The sequence below is a fragment of the Clinocottus analis genome, unplaced genomic scaffold (assembly GCF_023055335.1).
Source record: "Clinocottus analis isolate CAN_PGR_092001 unplaced genomic scaffold, fCliAna1.0.p SCAF_81, whole genome shotgun sequence".
Classification (NCBI taxonomy): Eukaryota; Metazoa; Chordata; class Actinopteri; order Perciformes; family Cottidae; genus Clinocottus; species Clinocottus analis.
This window is the reverse complement of record NW_027176242.1, coordinates 47,414-67,809: the sequence shown is the minus strand read 5'-3', so window position 1 is coordinate 67,809 and position 20,396 is coordinate 47,414. Positions and strand designations below refer to the sequence as shown.

Sequence of the window (20,396 nt, the reverse complement as noted above, 5' to 3'; positions counted from 1 at the left end):
AAACCAAAAACCAATAAAATGTTAACCTCGACATTATCCACAGGATACATATATAATGATGCACTATATATATATATATATATATATATATGTTGTGTATAATTAATATATATATATATCATTAATTAATAGTGCATCATTAAAATGCACTATTAATTAATTAATTAATTAATAGTGGATCATTAAAAAAAAATCTTTCCAGTTCAAGGATTCAAAGTGTTGACCTTTATTTATACAAAACACAAATAAACCAGAAAAAACAACTACATTTTTGGATTTACCACATTTATTTTCCGTTATACAAAAGTTACAATGAACTAAACCAAACTAAACTTTGATGGATAAGTTGCAGCCGTCTTCATCAGATGGTACTCGTCTCCATCAGATGCTGCTCGTCTTTATTCAAACCCGCTGCAGAGAAACAGAAACAAGGCCTCAAGAGGGAACATAAGAATATGAGGCGTTCAAGCGCTGCTCGGGAGAAAGGAGTATTGGGTAGGTAAATGATGACATCATCGTGATGCGTTCAAGTGTAATCTTGTAAAATGTTGTTTCTGGAAGAATTGTTTTCACACAAGAAAATCATGAGCTAAAGAAGCTCCGCCTCCTTTACAGCTAAAGAAGCTCCGCCCCTGTGACCTACCTGACCATGTGAGCGATGTCCCAGTTGGTTTCAGAGGACAGAGGACCAACGATCTCTACGCCCGCCTCCGTTACTATGGCGATCTCGTGCTAAAATAAAAACAACACTTGAGTGTGAGTGTGTGTGTGTGTGTGAGCAATAACTATCATCAATAATGTGATCAATAACAAGCTGGTACCCGGTTGTAGGACCGGGCGTCCCGGTAGTACAAGACTTTGAGGCAGCGCTCCACCAGCTCACGAGCTTCCTGCTGAGAGATCTCCTCCTTGTTCTCCACCACCTCCCTCATGAGAGGCTGAGGGGGTCGAGAGATGTGAAAAAGTAAAATTAAAAAAGGCAATATATTTATTTCCTCTTCAACACTTTTGGTTGTAAGTCTCCAGGTAAGCTCCAGCGGTGAATCAGAAATCTGATCTATAACTTGAAGCCATGTTCGTCTCACCTGAGCCAGGTACGCCCCGAAGCCGGTGGCCACCGTGGGCGCCTCGTAGGCCACGCCCAGCTTGTCCACGTAACCCAGGAAACTAGAGTATGAAAATAATACACTTTAATAATAATACAACACTTTACAAAACAAACGGAATAAAACCCAATTACAACCCAAAACAACACGGAAATAAAACTCCTTAAATTAAAGTGACACCTAATAAATCAGTGGCATTAAACATGACAAAAAATATGTATTGTAAATAATTCATATACCGAACAAGATTATATATCATAATACGGGTAGATGAAATCAATCAATAAATCAACCAATCATTCTGATTGGTTGAGAGTGAGTCAGAGTACTGCATTAATGTACTGTATTGAGCATTAATGTACTGCCTCAAGTACTTTATTATTTTAATAAAGAGACAGAAGCGTGAGCAGGAAGCCCCGCCCACACTAAGCCCCGCCCACCTCTCGCCTCCGTAGAAGCCCCCGATCACCACGGTGTTCCACAGCGGGTTCATCTTGCTGCGCCGGTTGTACATCACACGGGTCAGCCAGGAGTGAAGCGCCTTGGGGCTGCAGCGGTGCCCGTCACCCAGCAGCTCCTCGTCGATGCTGGAGAGAGAGAGGTATTGATCTATCGATCATCTATCGATCCTCCATTGATTATCCATTGATCCATCGTCACGTGAACTTACACCATCTGCTCGATGATGTGCTTGAGGTGCTGGTAGTCGGCGTAGTCTCCTGAAGCACCCAGGATTGTGTTGTCGTTCACCTGAGGCGTAAACAAACGGTGTAAACAAACAGTGTAAACAAACGCGTCAACAAATGCGTAAACAAACTCACCTTCATGAGGCGCGAGACGTTCCTGAAGCGAGCCAGCGAGCCGTAGGAGCCCAACATGTCCGCCGCTAACACGACGCCGCCGGTGAACTTTACGCCGAGCACCGAGGTCCCCGTGACCATCGGGTTCCTGTGGAGGGAACCGGGTAAAAGATCAATACGGACTTAAGGAACCTTATACAGGATCAATACAGACTTAAGGAACCTTATACAGGATCAATACAGACTTAAGGAACCTTATACAGGATCAATACAGACTTAAGGAACTTTATACAGGATCAATACAGACTTAAGGAACCTTATACAGGATCAATACAGACTTAAGGAACCTTATACAGGATCAATACGGACTTAAGGAACTTTATACAGGATCAATACGGACTTAAGGAACTTTATACAGGATCAATACAGACTTAAGGAACTTTATACAGGATCAATACAGACTTAAGGAACCTTATACAGGATCAATACAGACTTAAGGAACCTTATACAGGATCAATACAGACTTAAGGAACCTTATACAGGATCAATTACACGAGTCTACTGGATGATTAGTTCATAGATTATGAACTCTGCTTGTTTTACACAGAACGCACGCTGGAGGATTCACTTTCATATTAAATTCATATTCTCTTCATATTTAACTGGTCAGCAGGTTCTACGTCACAGGAAGTGATTCATCAGAAAAAACACTTTCTGCACTCAAATAACATCAAATAAACAAAATAATCGGATTGAATTGGAGCTTTCAAAAAAATACATTTAAATAAAAGTAATAAACACAACTGACAATATTAATTTATTTTAAAATATATTTTAAACTGCCTTTTACATGAATTAATAAACTTAAATCCACATTAATAGTGGTAATTGTAAACATTGAGCCATAGCTGTCACATGTATTTATACGTCAATATGTACTACTTAGAAGTATGTTATCATTATAGATACTATATAAATTATGTTTTATTACTCAAAAACATGTAAAACTATCTTTGTTGTTAAAATGGTTCAGTAACAAATTTAAAAAGCGTTTAAACCGAAAATGACTGGAAAGTTAGCTTAGCAACAGTTAGCTCCTCCATGATGATGCAGCACGGAACGCGGACAGAGAACCGGCGGACCGGCTCGCGGTTCCGCCAGTTCGGGGACTCACAGTGTGTGCCGGACAGGCCCGCATGACGTGCCGGGCCCGCTGCTGCTGCCGCCGGGGAGCGAGTAGAACTGCCCGGGCTTCGGTCCGTTCTCCCAGAAACTCAGCTTCAAGCCGCTAGACGCCATGTTGGAAAATACTTTGGCCGGAAGTGACAACACGGCGTCTTCTTGTTCGGGTGAACAGGGCTGACGTCACGAAGGGGCGATTCACCGCCGCCTGCTGGCCGACAGGAGTTACACACTGTGGTTGTTTTAACAGTAATTCATTTTAAAGTATTATAAACATGATTTAATTATGACTCCATAAATATAAGAAATATACCAATACAACATGGTAATAAAGTGTATTAGTATACCAAAACTAATATACTAATACACTAATATAACATAAATGATTCCATATATTACTATGTATTACTATACTAGTATAGTAATATTTGTGTATTATTATACTAGTATAGTAAAACAAAAATATAACACCATAATACAACATATTTACAATGTTCTAAGAATATCTGATAGGTACTAATAAATCATAGTAATTTGTCACTATGTTTATATATATATATATATATATATATATATACATATATATATATGTGTATATATATATATATATATATATATATATATATATATATATATATATATATATATATATATATATATATATATATTAACGAGCTATTCGCTCTCTCTTCCAGTGTGACGTCATCTTAAAGACTAATGACATATTGGAGTCACTCAGAATATTTCTTCCAATAAAGTTTGGTCGTTGCCCCACACATGTTGTTTCAGGAATAAGATTAAAGCGGTTTCCTTTCCTTTGCTTTTGAACAATTTAACCTCAACAGTTCTGGCTTCTCTCCACTGGCTCCCAATTGGTTTTAGAATTGATTTTAAGATTTTATTGATCACTTCTAAGGCCCGCCTGGGTCTGGCCCTGGGCTACATTAGTGAAATGCTAACGGCATATGAGCCAACTCGCAGCCTTTGGCTCTCCTGGCCCTCTTGGTCCTCCTGGACCTCCTGGCCCTCTTGGTCCTCCTGGCCCTCCTGGCCCTCTTGGTCCTCCTGGCCCTCCTGGACCTCTTGGCCCTCCTGGACCTCCTGGCCCTCTTGGTCCTCCTGGCCCTCCTGGCCCTCTTGGTCCTCCTGGCCCTCCTGGACCTCTTGGCCCTCTTGGTCCTCCTGGCCCTCCTGGACCTCTTGGTCCTCCTGGCCCTCCTGGCCCTCTTAGCCCTGTTGGCTCTTTTGGCCCTCCTGGACCTCTTGGCCCTCCAGGCCCTCCTGGTTCCCTTGGCTCTTTTGGCCCTCTTGGTTCAGTTGGCCCTTGTGGCCGTCCAGACCCTCTCGACCTCTTTTCCCTGTGTTTAAGGCGTCGTAGGAAGCACCCTGGCAATGGCCCAGTCTTCTCTGAACCTGGTCTACACTTTACTACCACAAAGAAAACGTCTTTGTGTCGCTGCCTCTCTCTGGCAGCGACTCTTCACTCAGCTCTGAACATTCTGTGCCATACACTCCATTATAAACTCTGAAAAGGTCCTAACATTTTCTTAAACTCAAACAATTATTACATGAATACTGTGCTAGCTATCAAAAAATACCCAAATGGGGAAAAAACTTCAAACTTTTAGGAAAGTTTTAAACTTCAAATCACTTCTCTACATTAAAGTATGGCGACTCACTATGGACACAGAGATGAGTGTTTTTGCTCCATCTTGGTTTTCATTAGTTGTCATCTTTTGAGTAGGCCACTTCTGAGTACACATAAAGGACACACAGGTTTGAGTTGCTGCTGTTACTTTATTGGTTCACGACTCATTTAATTATTGGCACTGATGTTGCTTTTGTCCGACGTCTTTGCTCAGGAAAGAACCGGCGCCGCAGACGCAGCGGCGTCCGCCTCCGGGGAGGATTTCTTGTGACAGAAATCTGTGAGGAGACGAGAGGACTTTCATTAATCTGTACTTGTAATGTGTACTTGTGTACTTGGTGTGTACTTGTGTACTTGTGGTGTACGAGGAGAACTGACCTGCAACTCCGTCGTAGATGAATTCTCGGTCGTGAGGGATTCCCAGACACTCGGCCATCTTCCTGTTGGCGTCGTGGTGGGACTTCATCTCCTCCAGGTCATGATGGTGGCCCTCCTTCCCTGAAACACACACACTGATGTTCATCCACGTTGTGACTGAACCCGCTGAGTTTCTGATGACGGCGTGTTGTGAGCTCACTGTATTTGAGCAGGAATCGGCCCGATGGGGCTGTGTAGAGCACCATCATGCAGTCGGGGCAGCTCTGATAGAAGTCAACCTGTACTGATTCGTTGAAGGGACTGACAATGCCGCCTATCTCCACCGCTAAGAGAAAAACAACACATGTCAACAACAACAGCAGCGACAACAACAATAATAAGAACAAGAGGATGCAACTCACTGGCAGCGATGGAGTCCAGCGTGTGGTTTCCAGACTCATCGATCGTGAAGTTCATGAAGTATTTCGTACACGACTTGTCACTGAAAAAGACACAAACCAGTCAGACAACAAACCCTCCTTTTAACTACGGTTCCCATGAGGCTTTGAGAGACGTAAACAGGAAGTGGAGTGTCTGTCGAATAAACTCACTGGAATAAGTTCCACTCCCTGAGCACAATCGTGTTGTCATGGTGCATTCTGGTCTCCACGTGGGAGCTGGAGAGGTTCTGCACCAGGTCCCAGGCCTCTTGATGGTCCGCTACAGACCAGACCAGAACCCAGTCCGCCATGACCTGGAGGAGTCAGTCAGACTGAACTTAAGCGACCACCGAGGACACAAGGACACTGAACTCTTGTGGCTACAAGGTTAGCACTCGAGTTAGCATCCTTAAAATATTGAGAGGACAATAATTTGGAAGTAGAAAATATCTTGAGAAATCTTTACAGTGTGGCTGCAACTGCCATGAGACGTTGCCTCATATACACACTAACATCGCCAGTGTTATGATGTGTTATCGATGTTATTGAGGTACATTATATACACACTAACATTATGGACAGAAAAATAGTTTTTAGCTTTCTTCTCGCTGAAACCCCATTTCAGTGAATGAAGACATTTCTCTCAGTTTTTCACGTTTTTCGGGGAAACAGTGGTTAATCTTTAAAATGTTTCCCAGCTCAACACTCCCCATCAGGCCGCACATTGTCATGTATTTTGACGCACATGCTGGCAACGCTTTAGCGGGAGCAACGCGGCAAACTTTGTACTTACATTAGCAAATTAGCTATTTTCTTTTCAAAATAGGTTTTATAAAAAAAAATATATTTTGTCATGAATATAAATATATTAAGAGATGTAAACAAATGCAGTGAAATTTGTATGTGCACACATACATGAGCCACTTGAAAAGTTAAGAAGTGTAAATCTGTAAATCTGTTTCATGGGTTAAGGGCCACTTAAAATATTACGATGCGAATATCCATCTGTCCAATATTAAGATTAACAAATGTGTCATTTCACTTTGAATTCAGTCAACATCTTGTGTTTACACTGGGATTGAAACATGTTCATACCGTCGTTGAATAAAAATATGCTGGAGCCATGTTCTCTTGAATTTCTTTATTCAGATCAGTTGGCCCTCGGCTGTAGTTTGTAACACAACGAGCAGGCTGACACAACACACACACACGTAATGTTGAAAGAGTTCTCAGGCTGCAGACCAGATCCAGACTCACCTCATTCAGGTCCGATATCGACCGATTCTTCAGACGGTGACAGTCCTCGGGGGTCGGGGCGGCGTTGGTGCCGATCGCCACCAGCAGCAGCAGCACCGCTCTCTTCACAGCACTCATCGTTCTTTGGGACAGAAATCAAACGCACCCTGTGCTGTGTGTTCTGTCAGGAGGAGCGCGGTGGAGACGAAGCGGCGGGTTGGCTTATAACGGGCCCAGAAGGACCCTGACCCGGTCCAAAGTGTGTGTGCTGAGCAGGTTATTGAACTCTGCGTTATTGAAATCTCTGACTCACGTTGTTTTTGTGGTAGTAAAGTGTAGACCAGGTTCCAAACATACATACATACACACTCACACACACACACACACACACACACACACACACACACACACACACACACACACACACACACACGCGTGTAAGTCAAAGTCTGTTTTCACCCTGATGGACCAGATTCTTCCAGATCCACGTTCACATTTATTTACTCAACGTCAAAACTAGTCAAGGAAACACAGATTATGGGATAATTGTGAGATACAGAATAATTCTTCCATTTAAGATTATTATGTTTTGCTGGCTTTTGTTGTTATGTCTATGTATTGTCTGTTGTCTTACAATAAATAAATGTAACACAATTGTTTTTAAACAGTATTTGTTATACCTTCATGTGTAGCTTCATTAAACCCACTGCAAACATTGATTAGACTACGCGAGTCTGTAAATCTCTTGATAAAGAACCTGGAACTGGAACAGACGTGTGAAGACTTTCGTCCAGTTTGAGTAAAGATAGAAACTTCCAAGCATGCTTTAATTTCCAATACAGTTCATGTAAATTAAAGCTAAGATATTATTGATAAAGTTCAGGCTCTGAACTCGTTTGAAACAGAAAGCTTTTTGTCTCTTTAATCCATTTCAGTGTAAAATACACAACATATAGTATCTTCCTGTGCTCCTGTCTTCAGTTCTCATGTAGGTCAAAGATATCAGTGAATGATTAACACAAACCCAACAGTGTCCTTATTAGTAAAAAAAAAACAACCTAAAGTTCCCTTTGGACCTGCAGGGGCGTATGATGGCAAACATGTCTGACCTGATTCTGGGGAAAGCTTTCTAGTTTGTAAATACTGGGAAGAAAACAGAAGTCAACAGTGTCCTTATCTGGCCTACACTTCCTAGCATCAATATGTCTCCAACAGGCTGTGTAGGAGCCAAATGGGAGCACATGATTACTGGCTTTGTACACCGGGTGGTGCTGTTCTGTTCTCTATGGAATTAGAACAGGATTGACCCCGAAAAGGGCACAAGGTTTTGATCACATTCACAAACACTGTCCTGGTTCCAGCAGCATTGGAGGAATGGTGAGCATCAAGGGACCATATGGTGTTGTACCGCGGCACCAAGACAATAAACACGTTCTACTGCTGAGTAGATCCTGAAACCAAAGCAAGGGAAGCGACGAGATCGAGGCAGAACAGTAGCGCGTCAGCCAAACCAAATCTGGAGGGAGATGCAGCTCAGTGGCCCGGCTGCAGGACGGGCTCCTTTAGGTCAAAACCCTTGTGGCTCCAGAGGGAACTTTGTTTTGGAAACTTCAAACGTTTGGGACGTTTGGAGGACGAAGCTACGTCAGTAATGCTACTGCGGCAGCGGAGTATTGGACCACCGGAGCAACGCACGGCGCTCAATGCAACGAGGTACATGTAGCGCTACACTGCCAATGCCTTGGGTTCATTGTCCCACCGTGTGCACACACAGTGGGACAATGAACCCAAGGCATTGGCTGTTGAAGCGGGTTGACAGAGACCAGAGACTATTGCGTTGTCGCCTCCATACTCATGCTCTGCTGCTGTTGTTGCATCCTTTGCATACGAGGTCTGTCACATTAACAGACACAGCACTCAGTAGTACCGCGATGAAAAGAAAACCAACAATGTTTGCTGATGAGGAGGAGAATGTAATGCTGCTGGATACTAATGTTTAGCGAGGGGGACACATCCAGGCCAAAGGGTAAGAAAAGGCTTCGGCGTTTGAAATGCCCAAGTAAGCTCATTGTGATCTGGTTGTGTTTCCCAGGGTTTACATACTCACTATAGTAAGGGGGGAGCCTTGTACCTTGTGTAACAAATTGTACCAAAGCAGCTAGTAGTGTAAATGTATTGTGCAGTGGGAGTGTATCTGCAATAGTGGGAGTTCCTTAGCTGAAACTGGAAGGACTTCAAAGCGGGTATACTTACAGATTTTTCCGACTTTTCGGGATTTGGGTTTTGGTGTTTGTCGAGCAGAACGCAGCAGAACTCTATCGAAGGACAAAGAAAGTCTGAACTCTGAACCACAAAGACAACGTCACTCAGAGATTTCAATAACGCAGAGTTCAATAACCTGCTCAGCACACACACTTTGGACCGGGTCAGGGTCCTTCTGGGCCCGTTATAAGCCAACCCGCCGCTTCGTCTCCACCGCGCTCCTCCTGACAGAACACACAGCACAGGGTGCGTTTGATTTCTGTCTCAAAGAACGATGAGTGCTGTGAAGAGAGCGGTGCTGCTGCTGCTGGTGGCGATCGGCACCAACGCCGCCCCGACCTCCGAGGACTGTCACCGTCTGAAGAATCAGTCGATATCGGACCTGAATGAGGTGAGTCTGGGAGTGTTGTGCTGTGAAAAGTTTTAAAGATTGGCCAGACTGTTTCCCTAAAAAAATGTACCTCAGTAACCTCAATAACACATGTTAATGCTGGTGATGTTGGTGTATATAATGCTTTGTCTTACGGCAGTTGCAGCCACACTGTAAAAATGTGTCCTTGTGTCCTTATGTCCTTGGTGGTCACTTAAATCCTTCTGACTCTGTCCCCTCCCTCCTCCAGGTCATGGGGGACTGGGTTCTGGTCTGGTCTGTTGCGACCATTAAACTGTCCAATGATGTGATGCAGAAACTCTCCAGCTCCCACGCAGAGATGAGAATGCACCATGACAACCATACAATCCTGCTTACGGAGAGGCACTTATTACAGTGAGCGCTCATCTGACAGACGGACTCACAGACACTCCACCTCCTGTTTACGTCTCTCAAAGCCTCATGGGAACCGTAGTTAAAAGGAGGGTTTGTTGTCTGACTGGTTTGTGTCTTTTTCAGTGACAAGTCGTGTAGGAAAGACTTCATGAACTTCACGATCGATGAGTCTGGAAACCACACGCTGGACTGCATCTCCGCCAGTGAGTTGCATCCTCTTGTTCTTATTATTGTTGTTGTCGCTGCTGTTGTTGTTGACATGTGTTGTTTTTCTGTTAGCGGTGGAGATAGGCGGCATTGTCAGTCCCTTCAACGAATCAGAACAAGTTGACTTCTATCAGAGCTGCTCCGAGTGCATGACGATGCTCTACTCATCCCGATTGGGCCGACACCTGCTCATTTACAGTGAGCTCACAACACGCCGTCATCAGAAACTCAGCGGGTTCAGTCACAACGTGAATGAACATCAGTGTGTGTGTTTCAGGGAAGGAGGGCCACCATCATGACCTGGAGGAGATGAAGTCCCACCACGACGCCAACAGGAAGATGGCCGAGTGTCTGGGAATCCCTCACGACCGAGAATTCATCTACGACGGAGTTGCAGGTCAGTTCTCCTCGTACACCACAAGTACACACCAAGTACACAAGTACACATTACAAGTACAGATTAATGAAAGTCCTCTCGTCTCCTCACAGATTTCTGTCACAAGAAATCCTCCCCGGAGGCGGACGCCGCTGCGTCTGCGGCGCCGGTTCTTTCCTGAGCAAAGACGTCGGACAAAAGCAACATCAGTGCCAATAATTAAATGAGTCGTGAACCAATAAAGTAACAGCAGCAACTCAAACCTGTGTGTCCTTTATGTGTACTCAGAGGTGGATTACATTTGAAGTTTCTGTGGTCACACATATCTTACAAACAACAGACAATAGTCAAAATCAAATCCCTGAAATAGAATTGATGAATAGATACCCTCATGTTCATTCATATGCACGTTACAAATATGGCAACCAGTAAAAACCAAGATGGCAACCAGTAAAAACCAAGATGGCAACCAGTAAAAACCAAGATGGCAACTAGTAAAAACCAAGATGGCAACTAGTAAAAACCAAGATGGCAACCAGTAAAAACCAAAATGGCAACTAGTAAAAACCAAGATGGCAACTAGTAAAAACCAAAATGGCAACTAAAAAAAAACAAGATGGCAACTAATAAAAACCAAAATGACAACTAAAAAAAACCAAGATGGCAACTAGTAAAAACCAAAATGGCAACTAAAAAAAAACCAAATGGCAACTAAAAAAAACCCAAAATGGCAACTAAAAAAAACCAAGATGGCAACTAGTTAAAACCAAGATGGCAACTAATAAAAACCAAAACCCATCTATCTTTGTGTCCATATTGTTCACATCTGAACATATCTCAGAGGTTCTCCCTTTATTATAACACCAGAATTTTTGAAATAGACCTTGTGGTTGCAGAGATATATTCTTGTAGTACTTTGTACTCTTTGTAGTTTGGGTATGCCTAAAAAAAATAGGCCAGTGTTTTTAATGATGTTGACGTCACGAAAATAGGACAATAGGCTTGACATATGAATGAAATGACATGCGGTACAGCCATGTTATAATTTAAGCATATTGTTTATGAGAAATGTAGAACTGAATTGAATATATATATATATATATATATATATATAATACATATTTGATATTTGTCTACACCCATAATGAAAAGAATATGAAATACTTGACATATCTGAGTTCAAGGTATATTTTTAACATATTTTGTGATTAATCTGCAAAGTTTGGACAATCACAGTCATCTGTGTCTGTTATCTGTGTCTGTCATATGTGTCTGTCATCTGTGTCTGTCATCTGTGTCTGTTAACTGTGTCTGTCATCTGTGTCTGTCATCTGTGTCTGTCATCTATGTCTGCTATCTGTGTCTGTTATCTGTGTCTGTTATATGTGTCTGTTATCTGTGTCTGTCATATGTGTCTGTTGTCTGTGTCTGTTATCTGTGTCTGTCATATGTGTCTGTTATCTGTGTCCGTCATCTGCGTCTGTTATCTGTGTCTGTTATCTGTGTCTGTCATCTGTGTCTGTCATCTGTGTATGTCGACTGTGTCTGTTGACTGTGTCTGTTGATTGTGTCTGTTGACTGTGTCTGTTGACTGTGTCTGTTGACTGTGTCTGTTGATTGTGTCTGTTGACTGTGTCTGTCGTCTGTGTCTGTTGACTGTGTCTGTTGACTGTGTCTGTTGATTGTGTCTGTTGACTGTGTCTGTTGACTGTGTCTGTTGACTGTGTCTCTCTCAGCATCTTCACCTCTCTCTCCACAGGGAGGTTCATGACATTATGAATAAAAAATACAGACTACACCTTTAATGTTTTGAGTCACTTTCTGTGTCTTTACTCAATTTCAGTTTGAAATATTCATGAGTGAAGAAGGTCATCGGTCATCTTCAGCCCCTCGTCTTCGGCACAGAAATCTGCAGAAAGAGACAAAACCAAAGAACTCAGTTGTGTCTGTCGTCACTCGTCTTCCTGTCAGAGTCTCAAGTCTCTTAATTCTCGTTTCCTCGCTGCTCGACTCAACCAGAAGTTTTTCTGCGTCGCCATATTGACGGCCGCCCAAAGCTCTTATTCTGCTGTGAGGAGCGAAGATCCAGGAAGCGTTTTAACGCTGGACACGCCCCCTCACTGTTCATCTGTTATCTGATTGGACGCTGCAGCTGAGCGGACTGATCGCTGGAGTTTCATAGCAGAGTGAAGACGATCACAGAATAAACTCAGGTTATATTTTAGATCTGTTTCTGATTCACATTCTGGTTAAAACACTTTGAACCGCAAGTAAACTGGACCAGAAAACTACTCCGTTCCACTGATCATGAGTTCAGACACAAACTCTCCAGCTGTCAGAGCGCAAGCGAAGGAAACGAGATGAATTCAAGAGACTTGGGCTGCAGCCGCAGTCCCTCAGACGGCCAGAAGGTGGAGCACCGTTCTTGGGGTCGTAGATGAAGTTCGGTTCTCCGGTGAAGCCGAGGCAGCTCGCCTGCTGCTTGAACTGTTCCAGGTCAGAGTCCTTCACAGTCGTTTCTTTAGCTGAAGACAAAACCACAAAACAGGATTAATGTTTCGGATATGAAATGTGTTTTATTCATATTTAGGGTGCGAGTGACAGACGTTCTGAAAGGATCTATTGAAGTTGCTCAGATTCTTTTTTTGTTTTTCCTCTGATCTTTATTTCAGAACATCGGGCGCATGTTCGTGGAATGTGCCAAACTCAAAAACTCACGAAATTGTGCACGTTTGTCAGGCCCGGTGAAAATAGACGTGTGAAATAGGCGTCATAATTGTGGAAAGAAAATGTCTCTCCAGCGCCCCCTAGGAGTGGGACCGGCGACGCCCCTCATCCAGAACGCCCGATTGACTTGAAAAAATATAAACATGTCCATCTCCACCTGCTCTACAAAAAAGCCGCTCAGAAGCAGAAACTCCGCCTACTTCAAATTTCCGCCATTTTGAATTGAGTGAAAAACACATTCTCGGTAGTTTCTCCGACTCGCTTGCTCCAATTCACCCCAAACTCGCTGCGCATCGAGTTCAGAGCTGCGTCATCAAGACTGGATCGAAAGTCTAATCAATCTCTTCGGGGCGTGTCGAGTTTTCAATATTCATAACATTAAAACTATTTGGACACATGATTCCAAATCTGCTGTACATGTGCACATTACATCCTCTAACATGCAAGAAATATTTCATGCAAATTAAACACTAGGGGGCGCTACAGTAATTCGTCCAATTTGGGATGTTTTGGTAATTTTATTCTTTTTCCGCCTTTATTTGCGTTTCTACTTTTACGAACTCGTCCAAGACTATTCATGCTATTCGTGCTTCCTTTGCTGTCAAGACCCTTCAGGGTCTGAATTGTGCTTTGTTTGTGTTTTCACTGAACGGCCTCGACGTGGCGCGGCCCCAAAGACACACCCATTTTGTGCGTTCGCTGTGTGATATAAACCTGTTGTAACTCCACATCATGACGCCGGTCCAGGCCTGCGCACATGAAGACATGTTGTCAGAGCGCCACCTGCAGGCAAAATGAAATCAGCCAAACGGCTTTGGATTTACATGTAATTTAAATGGCCTGGTCTACACGTCACGTAGAGAAACCTGATGCATGTGTATGTTCACATTTGTTTTAGCGCCACCTACAGGCAAAATAAAATGATGTGTTTTATACTACGATGTAGTAATCCTTGTTTAGTGGCTCGGGGTGACGCTTCACACGTCACGGTTCCTTCCTAAACAAGCCGGTGTAACTCCACTGGACCGAGGACATCGACACGCCTGTTTGAACTCTCAGTTAAAGCGCCGCAGACTGCTGAAAGGAAATCAGCGTTAAGTGACAAACGGCATCGGCTTGACATGAGCTCTGCGCGGCGGTGTCGACGCTTTACGTGGGCAGACGCTCCGGCCGGAGCGAGGACCCGCTCACAGCTGCTAGCTACACATAGTTTCTCTCAGACTTGTTTCTTCTTACCCATCAGATAAAGCGTCTGGATGCTGATCTTCTCCGCTGTAATGTTGACGTTGATGTTCATGGCTCTTAACAGCTTGTCCAAGTCTGTGGCGGTGCTGTTGATGCTCATGAGCAAACAGCCCTCACAGGTCGGCAACAAGTGGAACTCCGACACGATGTTGCCGACTGAGGACACAAACTGGATGTTTACCTCCTGCACTGAAAATCTAAGAAGGTTTTTCTCGTAAACTGTAAAGCTTCACTATACAATGTGTGTTTTCAGGAGTCTTCATGGAAGAAGATCCTTTTAGTCCTGACTTTATTCTTGAATTTAAAGAAAAATGCGTCTGTACGCAGCAGAAGTTAAACGTTTGATTCTTGACCGTTTCTCTCTGTGAAGACATGGAAGCTCCGTCACGTTGGATCAGGAAACTTACATGACGTTGTTCCAGTATTGCCGCTCATGGTACTTTTGACGCTTACAGACAGGCAGCTCCCATTTCTGAGAAAAGAGAGAAGAGGAAGAGTTGAGAACATATTCTAACAGCTGTTTTATAGCCTGTCAGTCATGTCAGCTTCAGAAGTTAAGGTTGGTCTCTGTGCTGAACTCTGAGGATCCGTTTGAGCTGCTTTGTTTGTCTTCTGTTGTGCGTTCCATGTTAAATTGTTAACAACTCACATCTTGCTCCATGTCGACATGTCCACGGTGTCGGGGCTGGATGTTGACACGCTGGCGTTCACCCAGTAGCTCTCGGTGTTCTTCAGGATGTCCTTGTAAACTTCATGATCAGCGTAGCCAAGGAGGAAGTGTGACTTTCCACTCACCTGCACGCAGACAGGAAGTCAGTGAGTGACAGCAGACGCAAATATCAGTAAATAATTTGTTGAATATTGCACTAATTCTCTAATATTACATCTTTTCAAATGAATTAGGGCCCGAGCACCACATCGTGGTCCCGGAGGACCCCATTGAAATTCTGAGGGTTATTATATTCCTGTGATTTTTACTGTAGACCTCCGGGCGCATATTCGTGGTACTTGTCATACTCCAAAACTTACCAAATTTTGCATGCTTGTCAGGCTTCATGAAAATAAACGTCTAATATAGGCGTCACATTTGTGTATTAAAAATGTCTTTCTAGCGCCCCCTAGACATTGAACAGCCAGTATGTTCGATTGACTTTTGACACACATGTTAATGTCCACCTGCTCTACAAAACGCCTCTCAGACACTAAACTCCGCCCACAAAAACCTTCCGCCAGTTAGAAACTCCTCTTTCAGGCTGGGTCTGATTCATACGTGCTGTTATCATTGTTGGACCTTCATCATCAAAAGCTCATTAATATCTCATTGTGTTCTTAGGGGCGTGGCCGTATATCAATACTCATAACTTCAAAAGTATTTGGCCACGTGTCACCAGAGTTTCAGCATATGTGCACTTTGCATCTTATAACACACACCACCATTTTTATGCTGCTTCAACAACAGGGGGCGCTACAGTTATTTGGCTATTTTGTTTTTTTGGGTCATTTTTTTGCATTTGTACTTTTACAAACTCCTCCTAAAGAATTCATGCGATCGTCTTTAAATTCTCGCAGGACAGTCTTCAGACCTTTGTTGTAACTCCAAAGTACATCCTCCAAAAGTCTGGCTCAGGGTGCCGGAGTGTTGATGCTCAGATATGATGAGGAACTGGGATTGGACATCTTTTATGAATTATTCTGTAAGCTTCCTAAATTTGAAGGTGTTCTGGTCGATGTAATCCTGGTGAGAAACGTTTGTGATATTTTAAGCATTTTATTCACCAAAAGTGGATTTAAGAAACATTAACTTCTAATGTGATATTCTGCATATTTATTAAAACTACATCCTGACATATTTAGTTTGCTTTTTCAGAGATTATTGTTCATTTCTTGATCATGATTAGTTTTTTAAAATCTGTTCATTGCTGGTAGAAAACATTTGTAATCCGTTTATGAATTTGATCCTTGTGATGTTGTTTTTCCTGCTTTATTTTTCCATCATTTCTATTTCTGATATTTAATTGAAATATTGTGATTTGGACATCAGAGCGAGTCGTAACTAACCACAGAGCTGCTGATTGATGTTATCCGGCTTTAAACAGACATTTATGAATTAATTCACGAACCATTTTAGTTACTTCCTCGACTGAAAAACATCTTCACGCGTGTTGGCAGTGTCGAACGATACGAACGGTTTCTACAGAACCTACAGACCGTGAGAACCTTCTGGGTGAGAAGCATCCAGTCCACTGACGCTACCCATCTCTTGATGTTTAGCAACCTGCACTGATCCAAACACATTCGCTCACTACCTGGACAGGAAACAGTCCCATGGTTGAAGTGTTCTTGTGCCATCTATCTTTCAGAGCCGTAATGCTAACGCTAAAGGCCTCAGCGGAGGGAGAACGTCCCCACCAGCTGAACTCTGCTTCAGTGCTGACGCCTCACAGAGCGACCAGACAGGTGAAGACGTACCATGGAGGGCGTCAGAGGCAAAGGCTCGATCAAAGGCCGGCATTCTTCAGGCGTCAGAGCCCAGCTGCTCAGAAACAGCCCCGCCAGCAGGAAACAGCTGCTGAGCCACAGATTCATGATGCTCCAGCTGTGAAGAAGAACAGGGATCTCAGGTGAAAGCTGCTGGTCACACAGGTGAAGATGAGTGAGGCTCACTGAAGCCGGTCAGCCTTTTAACACGATGCTGGGGATTCTGGTTTTTTCCAGTGTTTACAAAGCAGACAGCTTTTCACCCAGAATTAGGCAACACATGTTTGTCATCATCCGCCCCTGCAGGTCCAAAGGGACTCCAGGTCTGGATTTAGGACTAATAAGGACACTGTGGGCTTTATGTAATAATCATTCACTGATTAGTAGAATAGACTTTGGCCTTCACCACACACACACACACACACACACACACACACACACACACACACACACACACACACACACACACACACACACACTGAGGAGGATACTGTTGTCAACTCTTGAAGCATAAAGTTTAATACTCCATCGCTGCTCAGGCGTCTGCTGCCACCTGCTGGTGAGATGATGTCCAGGTTTGTAGTGAAGATCTGTAACCTTCTGCAGTAAATCCACAGTACACACACAAAGTACACAGAGTACACACAGAGTACACACATAGTACACAGAGTACACACAGAGTACACAGAGTACACACAGAGTACACACAGAGTACACAGAGTACACACAGAGTACACAGAGTACACAGAGTACACACAGAGTACACACAGAGTACACAGAGTACACACATAGTACACAGAGTACACAGAGTACACAGAGTACACAGAGTACACACATAGTACACAGAGTACACAGAGTACACACATAGTACACAGAGTACACAGAGTACACACAGAGTACACAGAGTACACAGAGCGGATCCTCAAACATCAGCCGTGTTTAAATGTTGAAGTTCTTTATTTTCTCGGTGAAGACATGGACGTGAAGCTGCGCTCGGTTCCGCTGCGTTCGGTTCCGCTGCGCTCGGTTCCGCTGCGCTCGGTTCCGCTGCGCTCGGTTCCGCTGCGCTCGGTTCCGCTGCGCTCGGTTCCGCTGCGTTCTCGTCCCAGAACGCGGTGACATCAGAGATGACGATGTGCTGATGGAGGTGGAAGTGGCATTGAATGATCTGAAGTGTTGTGTTTGTGTGTCGGCTGAGTTGTGAGTCCTCGCTGGGAGAAGCTCCACAGTGAGGACGACCTCATCAACACTTCATCGGATCAGGAATGAAAACCAGTCACACGGTCAATGTTTTCAGTCACGTCTTTAGTTTCAGTTTGAAATATTCATGAACATCTTGAAGGTCATTCATACTTTTCGTATATCTGACGCCCGTCGCCTTCAGCACAGAAATCTGCAGAGAGAGAAACAGGAAGTCAGCCGCCTGTCGTCACACATCTTCCTGTCAGACTTCCCTCAGACGGCAGAAGGTGGAGCACCGTTCTTGGGGTCGTAGATGAAGTTCGGTTCTCCGGGGAACCCGAGGCAGCTCGCCTGCTCCCTGAAGCGCTGCAGGTCGCAGTGCGTCACGCTCCTTCCTCTGGCTGGAGACATGCAACAAACAGGATGAATGTTTTTACTTCTGAATTGCATTTCCTTCATATTCATCCATCAGTCTGGTTCCTTCTCACCCATCAGATAAAGTCCACGGTAGCTGACCTCCTCTGCAGGAGCGTTCACGTTGAGTCCCATCCTCTGGAACATCTGGCCCGTGTTCCTGACGGTGCGTTGGAAGCTGTAGAGCAGGCAGCCTTCACAGCTCGGCAGCATCTGGTATCGCGATGTGAAGTTGGGGACTGAGGACAGAAAGCGTCTGTTTATCTTCTGCACTGAAAATCTACGAAGGTTCATCTGATAAAATCTCCAGAAGCTGATTTAGTGTTTGGTATAATCCAGCGGAGGCCAGATGATCCCTGAGGTGTTTTAATCCCTGAGGAGGAAAGTTGAAAGCGACACGGCCTCGCCGCCCGGCTGCACTCACGCAGGAGAAAACAACTGAAGAACCTGATGATCACCTGATGAACCATCAGCAGGTCTCATTAACATGATCACCTGCTGATGGAACGAGAGGAGAAGGAGTTGAAACACCTGCATGAGCCTCCGGGTGGCGCTACAGTAAAGGTCTGAGAAGCACTCGTCAGGAAGACGTCTGCTCTGTACGGATAAATGTTCCATCCAACAGCTGCTGAGATATCTCAGTCTGGACCTACAGACACTACAAGTATGACGGCCATCGCAGAATGCAGGTCTACAGGCGTCTTCATGAAGACAAGATCATTTTAGACTCCACTTTATTCCTGAATCTCGAAGAGTTGAAACTCTTCAGACATCTGAGGTCAGCGGGTGGATGTGTGTGATGAATCTGCAGCTTTTAATAATCATAAACATGATCTCTGCGGCTGCGCTCTCTGACTAACAGAAGCACCACGTAGCACCTCCAGCACGCTGTTGGATCAACTCACATTTCATCACCAGAGTATTGTCTTCAATGGTTCCGCTGGTGTTCAAAGACACGCAGGTCTGGTTCCTGAGAAGAGACGAGAGGAGAGCTTCAGGTTCTAACAGCTGTTCCATAACTCATCATCCACGTCGGCTTCAAACTCGTCCGGCTGAACGCTGAGCGGTGCCTTTGAAGGTTCAGCGAGTCCTCACGGTGGAGAAAACAGGTCTAGACATTTGTAATGTGTGTTGTGATTATCTATAATGGACAGAATTGATTTTGTTGTGTATTTGTAGAAGTTAAACTGCTGACAACTCACAGCTTGCTCTCCGTAGTCAAATCAAAAGCTTTGGGGTTGAATGATGAGGGGATGAAGTCAAGCGTGTAGCTGTTGATGTTCTTCAGAAAGTTGTTGTATAATTCATTGTCAGTGTAACCGTAGAGGAAGTTTGACCTGCCGGACATCTGCACACACAGGAAGTCAGTCAGTGACAGCAGACACAAACATTCAATAATGGGTCGAATATTGGACTAATATTCATATTAAGTCTTTTTTCAAATGAATAAATTTGGACCTGTTTAGCTGAACAGGACACAAAGCCTTCCAGCAGAGGAGAACGACGTCTTTGACAACGTTGATGAAACACATTGAAACACACGTTCTGACGGACTCGACCCTTCTGTGGATTTACACTTCAACTCACTTCACATGCCGACTGCTGACCTGTTTGTCTTATAAATATTATATATATATATATATATATATATATATATATATATATATATATATATATATATATATATATATATATATATACATATATATATATACATATATATATATTATATGTTAAATATAACACATTCGCTCACTACCTGGACAGGAAACAGTCCCATGGTTGAAGTGTTCTTGTGCCATCTATCTTTCAGAGCCGTAATGCTAACGCTAAAGGCCTCAGCGGAGGGAGAACGTCCCCACCAGCTGAACTCTGCTTCAGTGCTGACGCCTCACAGAGCGACCAGACAGGTGAAGACGTACCATGGAGGGCGTCAGAGGCAAAGGCTCGATCAAAGGCCGGCATTCTTC

General features: G+C 43.9%; 4 protein-coding genes across 4 annotated transcripts; 1 reads left to right on the top strand and 3 right to left on the bottom strand.

The window, feature by feature from the left end:
* Nucleotides 1–268: 268 nt before the first annotated feature.
* psmb4 (proteasome 20S subunit beta 4) lies at nt 269–3,241 on the bottom strand. Its single transcript, XM_068568842.1, has 8 exons — nt 3,081–3,241; nt 1,928–2,054; nt 1,777–1,856; nt 1,547–1,693; nt 1,086–1,167; nt 822–938; nt 644–732; nt 269–411 (listed from the first exon to the last, which is right to left on the bottom strand). Exons 1-8 carry the CDS (start codon nt 3,203–3,205, stop codon nt 399–401), a joined length of 780 nt encoding a protein of 259 aa, XP_068424943.1. The 5' UTR covers nt 3,206–3,241; the 3' UTR covers nt 269–398.
* Nucleotides 3,242–4,870: 1,629 nt separating this feature from the next.
* LOC137780673 (saxitoxin and tetrodotoxin-binding protein 1-like) lies at nt 4,871–6,960 on the bottom strand. The gene is made up of 6 exons (XM_068568840.1): nt 6,791–6,960; nt 5,705–5,847; nt 5,516–5,595; nt 5,314–5,439; nt 5,115–5,234; nt 4,871–5,014 (listed from the first exon to the last, which is right to left on the bottom strand). Exons 1-6 carry the CDS (start codon nt 6,905–6,907, stop codon nt 4,947–4,949), a joined length of 654 nt encoding a protein of 217 aa, XP_068424941.1. The 5' UTR covers nt 6,908–6,960; the 3' UTR covers nt 4,871–4,946.
* Nucleotides 6,961–9,305: 2,345 nt separating this feature from the next.
* On the top strand, nt 9,306–10,628 carry LOC137780674 (saxitoxin and tetrodotoxin-binding protein 1-like). The gene is made up of 6 exons (XM_068568841.1): nt 9,306–9,422; nt 9,652–9,797; nt 9,921–10,000; nt 10,077–10,202; nt 10,282–10,401; nt 10,494–10,628. Exons 1-6 carry the CDS (start codon nt 9,306–9,308, stop codon nt 10,559–10,561), a joined length of 657 nt encoding a protein of 218 aa, XP_068424942.1. The 3' UTR covers nt 10,562–10,628.
* Nucleotides 10,629–12,180: 1,552 nt separating this feature from the next.
* On the bottom strand, nt 12,181–16,938 carry LOC137780672 (uncharacterized). The gene is made up of 6 exons (XM_068568839.1): nt 16,822–16,938; nt 15,002–15,147; nt 14,760–14,824; nt 14,344–14,508; nt 12,801–12,905; nt 12,181–12,289 (listed from the first exon to the last, which is right to left on the bottom strand). Exons 1-6 carry the CDS (start codon nt 16,936–16,938, stop codon nt 12,234–12,236), a joined length of 654 nt encoding a protein of 217 aa, XP_068424940.1. The 3' UTR covers nt 12,181–12,233.
* Between the last annotated feature and the right edge of the window lie 3,458 nt (nt 16,939–20,396).